This window comes from Mchenga conophoros, linkage group LG23 (assembly GCF_057382185.1).
Source record: "Mchenga conophoros isolate Kocher_MC1m ecotype Shallow Benthic linkage group LG23, M_conophoros_male_GT1.1, whole genome shotgun sequence".
Classification (NCBI taxonomy): Eukaryota; Metazoa; Chordata; class Actinopteri; order Cichliformes; family Cichlidae; genus Mchenga; species Mchenga conophoros.
Genome location: NC_140547.1, coordinates 28,113,662 through 28,128,223, shown reverse-complemented (window position 1 = coordinate 28,128,223; position 14,562 = coordinate 28,113,662). Strand labels below are relative to the sequence as shown.

The following is a 14,562-nucleotide window of genomic DNA, read 5'->3' as shown; positions in this document are numbered from 1 at the left end:
TGAAGCGTCATGGTTAGCTTGGCTTAGCAGAAAGGCTGGAAGATATCCAACAGCTGTCTGATCTCGGTCCAGCAGTTAAAAAACCTCCAAAAATCTCAAAAAGATTTCTCCCCACAGTGATTTTAGAGTTAAAAAGGGTTTAGGTGGAGAGCTGTGTTTGAATTACACCGTCCCACTGGTGGAGTTTAGCAGTAACTAAAAGGTTCAGAAGCAGCAGTTGTTTGGCCTCTATGTTTGGCCTGACTCTAATAACGGGTCGTTATCCTTTGCAGTTACAGTAAATAAAGTCAGGATTTGAGGAAATGCTGTGTTCTTGCGGTTGTTTAACTTGTTGTTTTTTAACAGTTAAAGGAGAGAAAGGAGATCGGGGACCACCAGGTAACGTCCCTGACAGACGTGTAAATGTTTAAAGTTTTCAGTCTGTGGACAAATTTAAGGCAAGACATTTTTGTCTGTTCCAGGTTTTGGATCAAACATTGACATTTACAGTTTAAAGGTAATCCCTCGCCTTTGCACACTTTAGATTTTATGTCTTTATATTTTAAGATTAAGTTGTTCAAATCGGTTTGAGTTTTGATTGTACTGCTGGCTTTCTCTCTGATTTTTAATGTGTCTACCCAGAATGAGCTGAAAGGTGAAAGTGGCGTGAAAGGAGAGAAAGGAGAGCCAGGCGGAGGATATTATGACCCCCGGTATGGAGGAAGTGGAGTCGGAGCCCCGGGAGTGCCTGGACCTCCAGTACGATCACACTCTGGAAAACATACTGCCACTTCATGTTTTTAAAGATGCTGTAAATCAGACTCTGTGTCCTCCTGTCTTATTAGGGCCCTAAAGGAGACTCCATTATTGGCCCACCAGGCCCCCAGGGGCCACCTGGACCACCTGGAAGAGGGTATGATGGACCACCTGGACCACCAGGGCCACCTGGACCTCCAGGAGCATCACTAGATGGATCTTACAGAGGCACACAGAGTGAGTTAAACTGGAAAACATCCCTTAAATATGAAAGACTTCTTAAAAGAAGGTGATTTATTAAAATTTGAATGACTTGCTGCTCCTTTAATTTAAACCCCACCTGGATTAACAGTCTTGCATTTTAAAGTGTCCTCTGAGTTTTTGTGCATGAAGAGCTGCTTATCATTTCTAAAAATTTCCCCACATATACAAGAAAACTTTATGTGATAGATGGAATTCTGGCAGGTTTGTCATCAACAAAAGCCTCTGATACAAAAGTGCCTGTAAAAGTTAAACCTCCTGCTTATATTCACTTTTAAACTAGTTTTTTGGTTTTTGGTTTTAAGAATTTGGGCAATGATGTAGCATTTAAAGTGTGCTGAATTATCTGTTCATTGTCTACCCATAGATAACTATCATTTTATTACTTTATACTGAAGAAAACTTCACTGCATCATTGCATTTCAACTCTGTGTGCTCAGATTCATGTCTTTTGAGAAGGCGTTCTCTTTTCCATGTCTGGCGCCTGCAACGATAACGATAATGCTTATCCAAGCATTTAGCCTATGTTTAACAAATCTGTGCTTGAACCACAGCTATCAGTATTCCTGGACCACCAGGACCTCCTGGACCTCCTGGAGTGCCTGGTGTGACCTCTGGGGTGAGTAAAACTTTTGTTTATTTTCTGGTTGTCTGTCATGAACTTTAAAAAAAAATGTTGGGCGTTCAAATTTTAAAGAGCTGGAAATTATCATTGATTACCTCAATGGATTAGCATAAAACTTGGAAGTCCATCCAGTTTTGTTTTTTTTAAATAATTTTCTAAAACCACAACAAAAACACACGTGTCGGCTGCACAGTAATCCACATTGTGGTCTGTGTTTGCAGGTGACAGTGTTGAGGTCTTACGAAACGATGACAGCTACAGCTAGAAGACAACCTGAGGGCTCTCTGGTGTACATACTAGACCAAACAGATCTCTACCTACGAGTCCGAGATGGAGTTCGTCAAGTCCAGGTGAAACATTCATCTTCATAAATCAGCCGGAAAGATGCAAAAAATACTTCAACTGTGGAGTTTTTATCTATATTCATTCTGTTTTTTCTTATTTTTCAGCTTGGGGAGTACATCGCTTTCCCCAGGGAGGATGTGAGCATAATTTTATTTGTCTTTTATCTGGTTATTCAGGTATATAGCGTGCCCAGTTTTAACAAGCCACATGCTGCATATTTAGGGTAATGAGGTTGCTGCTGTGGAGCCTCCGCCAGTTGTCCCTTACTTCCAAGACCACCACTCCCACACGGGCACCTCCACCAACCACTTCAACCAGCCGCATGAGAGTCCGGCCCAACCACATGCTGAGCCTGACTATAAACCTACTTACGTCGATCCCAGATACCAGCCTGATTCGCGGTATCAGTCAGAACCACGGTACCCGGAACTAACAGATCCCAGGTTTCCAAGTTATACAGACCGGTTAAACTCGCCTGATAACAGGTATTATGTTGTGGACACTCGTTACCCGATCACCACTCCACGAAGACCACCCCCACGTCAACCCCAGAGTCCGGTCCACTATCACACTTCTGGGCCAGTGGTAAGACAAACCACTTGGTACATCTCAAAGTCTAGCTACTCACATTGTAAGAATACATTTTTACTTCTTGGCATGTTTCCCCACAGCTCCACCTGATTGCTCTGAACAGCCCTCAGACCGGCTCCATGCGGGGCATCCGCGGTGCAGACTTCCTGTGCTTCACCCAGGCTCAGGGCATCGGGATGAAGGGAACTTTCCGGGCCTTCCTGTCTTCCAGACTCCAGGATCTCCACAGCATCGTCCGCAAAACTGACAGACATAATTTATCAGTAGTCAACTTGAAGGTAGTTAAACAGTGTTCTCACCCAACCTGACGTGACCGGTGTCTCGTGAAAGTTTATGCATTGCTCTCACAGACTGTATAAAATAGATGGACATAATCTCAGTGACATCACCTGTTCTCTTCCTGCTGTGACTTTATCCTTACAGTTACAGCCATGTTGGCCTTTAGAGCCATGAGGGACTATATTTAGATGGAAGGGTACAGATTAGTGTTAAATAATAGACGAATAAAATATAGAAATTCATTCAGTAAAACTGGAGCACAAGAAGCCAAGATCTTTATCGATTAAAAATGCTCTAGAAGACACCACTGACTCAGGAGCAAGCTAGCAACTACAGCTGCCCATCAGTCAGTCAAAGATACCGCTATGCTAACTTTCAGATCGAAGCTTGCTTCAGCTGTAATCTCTCTGTTAGGCTATGATTATAAGAGGGCAAAATTGAGGCAAAAACCTGCAGTTCCTCTAATGGCCACTTGAGACTGGTCAAAGAAGTAAGTCAGTCACCCTAAAGTTCCACATTCAAAAGGACAAAAACCTACAGCAGAAGTAAACATATTTACAGCCCAGTATAAACACATAAAGTTTATGAATCACTAATTTGACCCTTCACATCAACTGTACACCGGGCTAATTATTTGCATTACTGTGCTGTTTGGATTTTGTAAAGACTTAAATTGAGGGAGGGCATATCTGTTTTTAAAATGCGTGCCATCACAGGACACTCTAATTTGTAAAGCATTCTTCAGCAATAGTTCTCCCGGATTTCTTTTTTCACTCATTTGTCAGTCTAGTCTTTGTACCTGAACATTTTTAAAGGAATATAAACCATTTAACACTGACCTGTGCATCATTCGGTGATAAAAGAGGTAGCTAACACAAGGAATGAGTTATACATTGTATTGTTAGACACTTTGTTACTAGCAGCCTGTCACAGACCACATCATTTGTTCCCATTTCTTTGGTTGAATCAATGAAAAATGCCAAAGATAACACAGTTTGACAGACATAAAATATTATTTTTGCGACAAAGTGATTTACAAAGAGCTATTAGCTGAAAACTTGGCATATTTTAGGATATTGTGTAGTGTGTCCTTAAAACAACTGAGAATGGTAGGTATGAATATCAAACAAAAACTGGTCTGAGCAGGTGCCAGTTTAGCTAAGTTGGATGAGCAGGCAACCATATGCCACATGGGTAAGAGTGGCCGGCCTGGGTTCAAGTCCAGCCCTTTGCCCCATGTCTCTCTTTACCTTCGCTTTCCTGTTAGTCTTCACTGAGTCTGTCTAATAAAGCCAGAAAAAGTCCAAAAACAATATGCTGAAGAAAAAAAAACTTGAGTCAATGGCAAAGGTTCTGATGGAGTGATGAATGCAAATCCTTGGTTCAGCTTCTCGGTGCGCACAGAGATGTGTGGCACTATGATTATTTCCATCCTTTTCATACAGTCTGTGGAACTGAGTCACTATTAAAGCCAGCCTCAAATACTCGCTTAAGTGTTGACTCATTTTAAAGCTTTGACATTCCCAACAAAGTGTAATTTGACTCATTCATGTGCCTCGCGTTCACCAGGACGAGGTTCTGTTTGACAGCTGGGACGACATCTTCAGCGGCGGCAGAATGAAGGAAAACGTGTCAATCTACTCGTTTGATGGCAAGGACGTTCTTCACGACAACACATGGTGAGGCTCAAATCAGCATGAATCGTAACATTACATTAGCATTACGTCTTTAAGGCTTGCTACGGAATGACGCTTTTCTGTTTCTTCACAGGCCAGAGAAGATGGTCTGGCACGGGTCGACTAGCAGAGGCGAGCGGCACGTCGACAGCTTCTGCGAGACGTGGCGCGTGGGCGAACACGCGCTGACCGGCATGGCGTCGCCGCTGCAGAGTGGCAGTTTGCTGCAGCAGAGCTCCAGCAGCTGCTCCAGCTCCAACGTCGTGCTGTGCATCGAGAACAGCGCCGGCCACTCCAGGAGATAGACACGGACACCGTTTTTGTCCACACACAAACACGCACACACTATGATGTGCCTTTGTAAATATGAATTTTCTAAAGAATAATTCGTTTATGTATGTTAACTCCTACTCTATGGTGCTACACAGGATTACCCACGCAAGTTAAGCTCAGGTGACCTACTGTAACTGTCTCTGGCAGCCATGTTGGTGCAGCTTCTCTGTCATTTCTTTTGCTGTTTGAAAGTTGCCAGCTAGCAGTGTCTCTAATAATCATAACCACCGCTAGCTTAAGGTTGTGCACCACAGAAGAAGTAGACTGATAAATATATCAGTGATAAGTGAAACAGAAAAATCCGTTTATAGAAAGAATTCTGCTCTGTGACTAAAGTCCATATCTGGTCTTATTCTGAAAGGACAGGCTGCTGTTAAACTGTCATTTTTCAATTTCTGTGACCCCCTTGGCAACTTACAACACCCTGCAGCAGAGAACACATCGTGACTAGTGTGATTAGATTTATCTCAGAGAGGTTATACTGTACCACGAGAAACTATGTTTGTGTCTCTGGGCTGAGAAAAAGTGTTAAAATGGTTTAAATAAGGTTTTCTGTGCCTTTAACTACACAGCTAGTTTTTATATAGAGTGAAAATGGATATTAGTCAAACAAATTATGATAATGTAATGTTCAGTGTCCAAGAGCAAAGTAAACATTGATTATTTTGTATGTGAAGTGTGTGTTTTAAGCTTCTTTACACTGATTTTATCTGTAACCCACAGACTTTTACTCTGCTTCAAGGGAAGATATTTTCAAATTGTATTTTTAGCCATAACAGAGGGATATTTATTTTTTTTCTAAACTATGCTTTGCCTATAATTTGCGATGTGAGTCCAGTACATGCGCAAAGTAAGAATGAGTTTGTTTGCAGTCACAGAAAGCAAACAAATCACATACATCATGTGTATGTGATTTGCCATAAATCTGTCATGTCGTGTGTTTTTGCTGGCTTTTTGCCCACTGCCACTCTAGTGGAGAGGTTTCATCCTCTTCGTGTGCTAACAGCTGTAACCAATGCAGTGAAATGTGCATTAACTGTTGTGCCTTCTGTCATGTGAGCAACACGCTGAAATGCTTTGTTTCTCTTAATAAATTTGTGTGGAAAAAAGTGCAAGTTTAATCGTAAGTCGTGGATCTCATCATCTGCTGGTTTACCAGCGGCCTTTAAGAAGTTTGTACATGTGCTGATTACTTCTGAGACCTAATGGGACAAAACATTAATCACAGTTTGTTTACAAACACTCTGTATACACTTCATTTCTCATTTAACTGTAGCCTTAAAAACTATATTTGTATTAATGATAAAGTAGTATTATGCTTATTTCCAACTCCATGAGTCAAAATTACCCTTGTTTATCTTATACAGGGGATTGATGGTTGTTTGCTGATATTGGCGATGATACTGAATCGTTATAATTAATGTTGGTCCAGATTCAACATTGCAAGTAACTAATCACATTGTTATGATGTAATAGTTTTGTGATGCGGAAAAAAAATGCTGATGTCCACTCGGGAAAAAATCCAAAATAGGGTCAGGATTAGAGTTGGGGGTTGGGATGTGATCGTGGTTAGGGTTAGGGTTACACGACTGTGGTTAGGGTTTGGTGTGATGGTGTTTTAACATCACATCGCAAAACTATGACATCACAGCAATGTGACTGGTTACCTGCAATGTTGAACCTCTGGGGCCCGTTCTTCGTACGTCGCTTACTACATCCAAGATCAAATGACACATCCAAGACCAAACCATCGCGCTAACCGTGAGCTCGCTAATCCGGTTCCCCGAACACACCTGCTGTTGACGATTAGTACAGCTGGACGCAGGAATGTGACATCACTGGGTGTCGTAAAAGGGGCTACGCATCGATAGTAGAAACATTGATCGTCAACCCGCTGATTGGTCGGCGAAAATGTCGAAGGGGCGTGCTCGGTATTTTCCGGCAGCAGAGCAAGAACTCATGAGTGAGGGATTTCAGGAGTTTCAGAGTTTAATTAAAACGCAAGGGAACACTGCAAAGGCTGCAAAAGCAAGGAGAGAGGGATGGCAGAAAGTTGCTGACAAATCAAACAAATCAAGGTAATTTAATAATAATAATAATAATGGATTGGGTTCATATAGCGCTTTCCAAGGCACCCAAAGCGCTTTACGATACCACTATTCATTCACTCCCACATTCACACACTGGTGGAGGCAGCTACGGTTGTAGCCAGGCTGCCATATCGCGCCATCGGCCCCTCTGGCCAACACCAGTAGGCGGTAGGGTAGATCTATCATATGACACTATATTGTCCAATATCATATGGCATTATATTATATTATAATATGTTATATTATATCCCCTTTCACATTAGAGCCACAACAGGACCCACAAGAACATGGGAACAAGTAAAAGTGGAATACAGGAGTATTCTACAGAATGGTAATATTTATCTCTTAGATTGCTTTGCGTCTCTTGGCAAGGTAATACTGGCCTGTAATACTCTGTTAGTTTGTTCATAACAGCAACCAAGAAAAGGGCAGAGGAAAAAAAGACAGGTGGTGGTCCTGCACCCCCTCGTCAACAAGTTGGTTAAGTAAATAATACCCTCACGGGAATATCGATATCTCTCTATGAGCACACTGTCGCGCTGAGCTAAAGGATCCTGTCTATCCCGCAATATACGCTGAATTCTGAGGACTCTCCTTATCAATCTTGCACCTTCCGCAATGGGTTGGTCGCGTATATGGACAGGACATGGCTGCGACAGGCTTCCCAAATCCACCTTCGCTTTTATAGCCGTGGTCTCTCATCTTGATTACACGAAGTAATTTACAATTACTACTCTGAAATATGAATTACATCTGTAATAATCACATACATGTAATAGAATGTTAATAGTACATTTCCCTTTTTTAGGAAATGACCTGTATGTATCTGTGTGACATCAATAAAAGGATCAAGTGCTGCATTATCTTTAGTTACATTGATGTTATTTATTTATGGTGAAACAGTGGTAAAATATCGCTGTTGCTTTCGTATAAATGAAGCGGACATACCTGCGTGGCCGCGATCTAATCCTGTTTACATAAAGTAAACCTGCTCCCGAGCAGGTTTACGCTTACGGCTCTGTTGCTATGACAGCAAGTCCCGGATGAGCTTCGGGGAACCGAACGATCCAGGATCACGCGAAATCGTCAACAATCTAATCCAGCTAACTTACTTAGCGAGGTACGAAGAACAGGCCCCTGGACCAACATTAGTGCTGATGAACCAGAACAACATAAAGACAAAGACATCAGTTCATGTATCTTTTCCCAGCTCCTCCGTTCAGCCTTTCTGTTTTAGCCCCTCCCCCTTTTAAGGCCACACTTAAACAACACTGGTAACAAAGGAACCATGCTGATACATCATTTTTGTTCCTTTAAATTAAGTTTCTTCTGATTGGCTGCCCCTCACGAACAGAAAGTTTGAACAACAAATGGTTGGGGTTTCTGCATCCTTGAGAGGACCATATTTGAGATTGCTGTTCTGTATGATGTGATGCAGAGCCAACAGTAGAATAGCAGAAACTGCGCATATAGACTAATTTGAAATCCACTTTTTCAATGATTGACACTTTTATTTTATTTTGACAAAAGACAGAAGATGACCACAGAAAACACCACTTGTCAGCATAACTTTGTTTATCCTTTATCCTAAACACCTCTACAAGTCATCACCACCCAACAGTTATCCTGGGCTACAATTAAACCACCACTTTAACTGATCCACCACTCATATTAACAAACCAAACAGAATAAATAAAAAAACATATATACATATAAACCGACATGTAGAGATACTCATTAACACGGTGGGGCAAAAAAGTATTTAAGTCAGCCAGCAGTTGTGCAAGTTCTCCCACTTAAAACGATGAGAGACGCCTGTAATTTTCATCATAGGTGTACCTCAACTATGAGAGACAAAATGAGGGGGGAAAAAACCTAGAAAATCACACTGCAAATAAATTCTTAAAAATCAGACAAATTATGGTGTAATATGTATTATGGTCTTGAGGACTTTTAACTGTTTTTACAGGTTTCACGAAGCTTCCTACTGATCTCCTTTAAAGTGACAGAAAGAATAGAATAGAATAGAATAGAATAGAATAGAATAGAATTCAACTTTATTGTCATTGCACATGCACAGGTACAGGGCAACGAAATGCAGTTTGCATCCATCCAGAAGTGCTTTAGTGATATAGATATATTACAATATATATTAGCAATAATATAGATATGTGAGTATATTACAGAAATGGGTCTATTATGGTATGTTATAATGTACACGGTATGAAGTATGTTGTGAATATTCTATAACTATAAGTATGTACAGGCTGTAGTGAGTACAAGCTATGTACAGGATATGAACAGGATATAAATATGAAAAACTATACAGAATATGAAATGAAATAAATAACTTTACAGAATCTGGGATATACAGCTATACAGAAATGGGAACTATGCAAGTTGTAAACAGTTGTAGGATTAAAGATTATCGAATGTACAGAATGATTATTTACACAGAGCTATACAGTAGTGCAGTTAAGATAAGTGAGGGTGTAGATAGTTTCTACAGAGGTACAGAGGTATATAGTATTTGTATTTGTATTCTATTTTTATCTTATTGTATATTTATTTTATTTTATTCTACTGTATATAGTATTTTATTTTATTCTATTCTGTACAGTTGTGTACTGTATTTATTCTTATTGTATTCTAATTTTTGCCTCATAACTTTTGCACTGTCCACTTCCTGCTGTGACAAAACAAATTTCCCACGTGTGGGACTAATAAAGGTTATCTTATCTTATCTTATGTACAGGCTGTAGTGAGTACAAGTTATGTACAGGCTATGAACAGGATATAAATATGAAAAACTATACAGAATATGAAATAAATAACTTTACAGAAATCTGAGATATACAGCTATACAGAAAAACGGGAACTATGCAAGTTGTAAACAGTTGTAGGGTTAAAAATTATCAAATGTACAGAATGATTATTTACACAGAGCTATACAGTAGTGCAGTTAAGATAAGTGAGATATAATTCCTACAGAGGCTATATAAAGTGCTAGTGGTTGTGAGTGGTGGTTCACTCCATGTTATTATTGTGTTTGAAAGGGGAGTTTCACTAGTTCTGCTTATTTAAGATCAAAGTGTCTCACGATGTGAAATGAGTTAGACATTCCTGCTGTAGAAGACTGCATTTCCTTATACCACTCTTTCTGATTTGTCACCATCTTCTCCACCATGTGACAGTTTACCAGAACCGAGGCTCATCCTTAGGTACAATAACCTAACTGAAACTATATGTACTATGTTGAATAAATGTTTTAATCAAGAACCTCTACTAAAAGCTTAATAAAAGAATATAAAAGTATAACAGACATTTTGAATAACCTAGTAATTCAAATAGCCTCGTCTAACCTGCTCCTCAGAATAACTTAAACTCTGCTTTCACTTCTGCAAACTCTCTGCAACTTCCTGTCAACTCCTGCCTGCAACTTAGTGTTTCTGAAAGACACACACACTGTTTAAACCTCTGAATACAATATCAATACTGTAAATTATATTATTAATGCAATGGTAATGATGATGATTATTTACCAATAGCAGTAAAATAATTTCCCTGCTCTCCACACCTTCTACAGAGGCACAGTTGAGTCACCTGCATTACAGGTGACTCCACTCATCCATCCAACAACTTCTTCAGTTTGCTGCCATCAGGAGGGAGACTGAAGAGCCTCCGGGCCAGACCCAGCAGACTGGAAGACAGCTTCGTCCATCAGGCTGTCAGGATGCTGAATTCACTCCCTGCTCTCACACACATGAACTCCAGACCAGCATTCATCTTTTCCTTCTGAACCCCCCCCCCCCCCCCCCCAAAACCCCAAACATACAAACTCTGACCCACCACCATTGCCCTTTCACTGACTGCCCCACTCCCACTCGCACACGAACTGGCCCACAATCACTATGATTGTGTTGGACACTGCTGTTTAAATAATTGTATAGTATTGTATTGTGTTGTACATAAGACTTATTTGATGTTATTTTACTTTATTTTTCCTTTTTCATCTTTAGATTTTTAGTGTACACTGAGGGCTATGCGAGCATTGCAATTTCAAATGTGTATGACCAGAGAAGGGCATTAACGCGTTACTTGTAACGCGTTACTGTAATCTGATTACTTTTTTCAAGTAACTAGTAAAGTAAGGGATTACTATTGCAAAAACGGTAATTAGATTACCGTTACTTTCCCGTAGGAACGCTGCGTTACTGAGTTACTAAAACCATGATTTTTTTGCGAGAATGTCTCATGACAGTGACGTAAGCGAGTGCGCCGTTAGTGACAACAGCTGTGTGCAGAGCAACAATGGATAACATATCGATTGTGGGAGAGAGTGTGCAGCGTTTAAAGCGTGGAAGTACTGACCTTACTTTGAGTTTGATTCCATAAAAAGTGACAAAAACATTAGTGTCCGTTGTGCGTGGGAAGAAAACTTCTTTTTACAGCGAAAAAACCCCTAAACTTCCAAGCAAGCACCGAGTAGCTACGACGTAATGGGAAACTCACAGAGAAACTCGCGGATTCTTCCACTGACCACGGCACACCTGCACCAGGGTAAACCTCCGCCTACGTCAGTCCTGCTTTACAAGTGAAAATAGAGCAAAAGGACCGCTAGTCTTTGACTTTATTTATTTTCTGCTGTGTTTTACTTGCATCTATTTGAAAGACTGAGTGTAAACACAAAAAATATTTTATTTTCTGTGCTGGAATGTGCAGAAAATAGGTTTAAATGTTAAACTAATTTCTTCAAGTCAGAGAATGTTGCATATAATTAAATGTTTGCTTGATGCATAAAGTTAAAAGGTTAAAACTAATAAAACAAGTTTTAAAAGAGACTTTTCCATTTGATTACATTTTGTATGATGGATTATGCAGAAAAAATAGAATTGGGCTGAAAGATCTATCGCTTTATCACCTCTTCAGGTTGTAAATCGTGTTTTTAAAAAGTAACTAAGTAACTAAGTAATTAATTACTTTTGAAAATAAGTAATCAGTAAAGTAACAGGATTACTTTTTTGTGGAAGTAATCAGTAATTAGTTACTGATTACTTTTTTCAAGTAACTTGACCAACACTGTGTATGACTGGTCTTTGACAATAAAGCTGACTTTGACTTTGATACCAAGGGGACAAATAAATGCCATCTTTTCCTTGTCTTCGCAGCCTTTTTTATCTGATCGTATCCCATACGCAGATCTAATACTGAGAACCATTGGCTGCCTGACAAGGAATACAGGGCATCATCAATGCGGGGCATTGTATATCAGGTGTATGGCAGTTGTTCAGTGTTCGTTAATCAATACAGATTCATTGCAGATATTGACACATATAAAACAGCTTTTATATGTGTCACCTCACATCTGCCTCACATCATTTATATCAGCAGGGGCTAATCTCCTTGACCTCTTTGGAGGGGGCACTAGGCCTGTCACAGTGGCATAACAGTTTGCATCTGGGGAAATAGAAAGAGGGCAGGGCCCTTTCCATTTTATCTGTCCCAGAATGTCATTATTTGGGAGTCTCTCCTGTGTCCCACAGACTGAATCCTCATAGAATGTGCTTTGCTCACCTTTCATCTTCACCCAGTCCCATAAGCAGAGGAACAGTGATGTATTGGTGCCATCAAGTACAGGGCTGTGTTGTTGGTTTCTTAAATCGTTTAGTTTTAGTGGTAAAATGTTGTGCTTGACTAATTTCTTACTTCTCAGAGAAGTCCAGTCTGCTGGATCAAATTTGCGTATAAAATCATGAATTCAGTTTGTTATTTTTTAAGCAAATAACAAAGTTAGTTTGAATTTAAAACAAAACAGATATCTAAAATAATTTTTGTTTGTTTATATTTTATGGCAGGTAGTAAAAAAATGTTAAGCATTGTATTTCTCTAAAATAGTCGAATAGAAAAAAACAAAAGTTGGCCCAACAAAGTGGGTGGGGCTTTGTATATATATTTGAATGTTTGTGAATGAAAGTGATCCAGAAATTCTTAATAAAATGTTTTTGTGCACCAACAACAGAAAACCCCCAAAACAAAACCATCGCTTTATAGGCTTTAACCTTTTTTCATAACCTCCATGAAGGCAACCATGTCTTAGCTATGCGTACCTAATAAGCAGGTAATGGATAATACAGACAAATAGTTTCTTATAATGCATTCATTATAATAGAAAATAGTAACACTTTATAACATGACTTGCAAGTAAGGTGCAAGTACCCTGTACTTACATGCATTTTGTAGGCAACAAGTCAGGTTTTTGCAAGAAACAATGAAACAAGTGCGCTGTAAGCACTCTGTACTTTCTGGAATGGGAGCCATATTATGGAGTCACCTGTGAAACCCGTGACTAACGCACAAGTAGCCTGTAATTACATGCAATTTTGTGTAACAACTTTTGTACAGGAAACAACAAAAAAATAACATAAAAATAAATAAATAATAACCATAATTAAATGGTTAAGTAATTTTAAGTACTGGGTTATTTCATGGTAAATTTAAGTAAAAATAAGCAATATTTCCTCATCTCACATCTTATGTGCCCTGTACTTTCCTGCAAATTCAACTAAGTACTACCTAAAATAAACAGTTTCTTTGTAATAAACAAATATAGAGAGTATGGAAGTTTCTAGGTTTACAGTACAAACCTCAATTTGACCATCAAAGCCCTGTGGCCTAACAGTTTAGAGTACATTGAAAATAAACCAGAGACACCAGCAGTCTAGGACTCTTTGATTCTGAACAGTGTAGTTAAACAGACTCGGTGTCACAAATAACCTGTAAACAACTGTGCCATTTGGAGCCCTACGTCCCCATCTAGTGGCTAAATATTGAAAAGAAAACAAACAAGTAAAAAAAAAAGCTCATCCACGAGGTGGCGTCGACTCTCAGAGATCTAAATACCTCTGAGATAAAATCACGATCACTATAAATTTACAAATGGTTTGACCTGGAGATCCTATTTGGAGTTAAATCTCATTCACTCCTAAATAAATCTGATTTAAATCCCCCGCTGGTCTGGGAAAAGCCCACAGCAGAATCCAAAGCAGCATAAAATGAGACTTCATTTAGTTAATGACATTATTCAGCATGCACATCTTTGTGTGCAATATATACTTGCACTCAGTTACACTTGTAAAACACATAAAGATCTGTGTATTTACAGGTAACAGCCTTTACCTGAACTCTGTGAATTAGGAATGGGGGATTTGATTGACTTTGAATGTGGTTTGGTTGTTGGTTTGAGCATTTCAGAAATTATTAATCTGCTGGGATTTTCCATCTCTAGGATTTGGAGAAAGAGAAAATGTCCAGTGAGCGGTGGTTCTCTGGGTGAAAACGCCTTGCTGATGTCAGAGGTCAGAGGAGACTAGTCAGGCTGTTTTAAGCTGATGAAAACAAAAGTAACTCAAATATGTACTTGTTGCAACAAAGGTATGCAGAAAAGCATCTCTGAGCCCAAAACATGTTAAACCTTGAAGCAGCAGCAGCAAAAGACCACATCAGGTATCACTCCTATATTATATATGATTATTATATATAATATTATACTATATTATATGAGCAGGAAATTGGACAACAGAAGGTCTGATGAGTCTCCATTTCTGATGCAACATTTGGATAGTAGGTC

The 14,562-nt window shown here is 39.5% G+C and overlaps 1 protein-coding gene across 5 annotated transcripts in view; it reads left to right on the top strand.

The window, feature by feature from the left end:
• LOC146547404 (uncharacterized) overlaps window positions 1-5,979 on the top strand; it is a 57,234-nt gene extending 51,255 nt beyond the window's left edge. For all 5 annotated transcript variants that reach the window (XM_085265482.1, XM_085265481.1, XM_085265480.1 and 2 more), the window contains 11 exons: window positions 346-378; window positions 462-496; window positions 622-738; window positions 825-972; window positions 1,551-1,615; window positions 1,843-1,971; window positions 2,071-2,103; window positions 2,189-2,551; window positions 2,638-2,835; window positions 4,406-4,515; window positions 4,607-5,979. In XM_085265482.1, the coding sequence (XP_085121608.1) occupies window positions 346-378; window positions 462-496; window positions 622-738; window positions 825-972; window positions 1,551-1,615; window positions 1,843-1,971; window positions 2,071-2,103; window positions 2,189-2,551; window positions 2,638-2,835; window positions 4,406-4,515; window positions 4,607-4,817 (1,442 nt within the window). In that variant the 3' untranslated portion in view covers window positions 4,818-5,979. The remainder of the gene's footprint in view (window positions 1-345; window positions 379-461; window positions 497-621; window positions 739-824; window positions 973-1,550; window positions 1,616-1,842; window positions 1,972-2,070; window positions 2,104-2,188; window positions 2,552-2,637; window positions 2,836-4,405; window positions 4,516-4,606) is intronic.
• The last annotated feature ends 8,583 nt before the right edge of the window (window positions 5,980-14,562 follow it).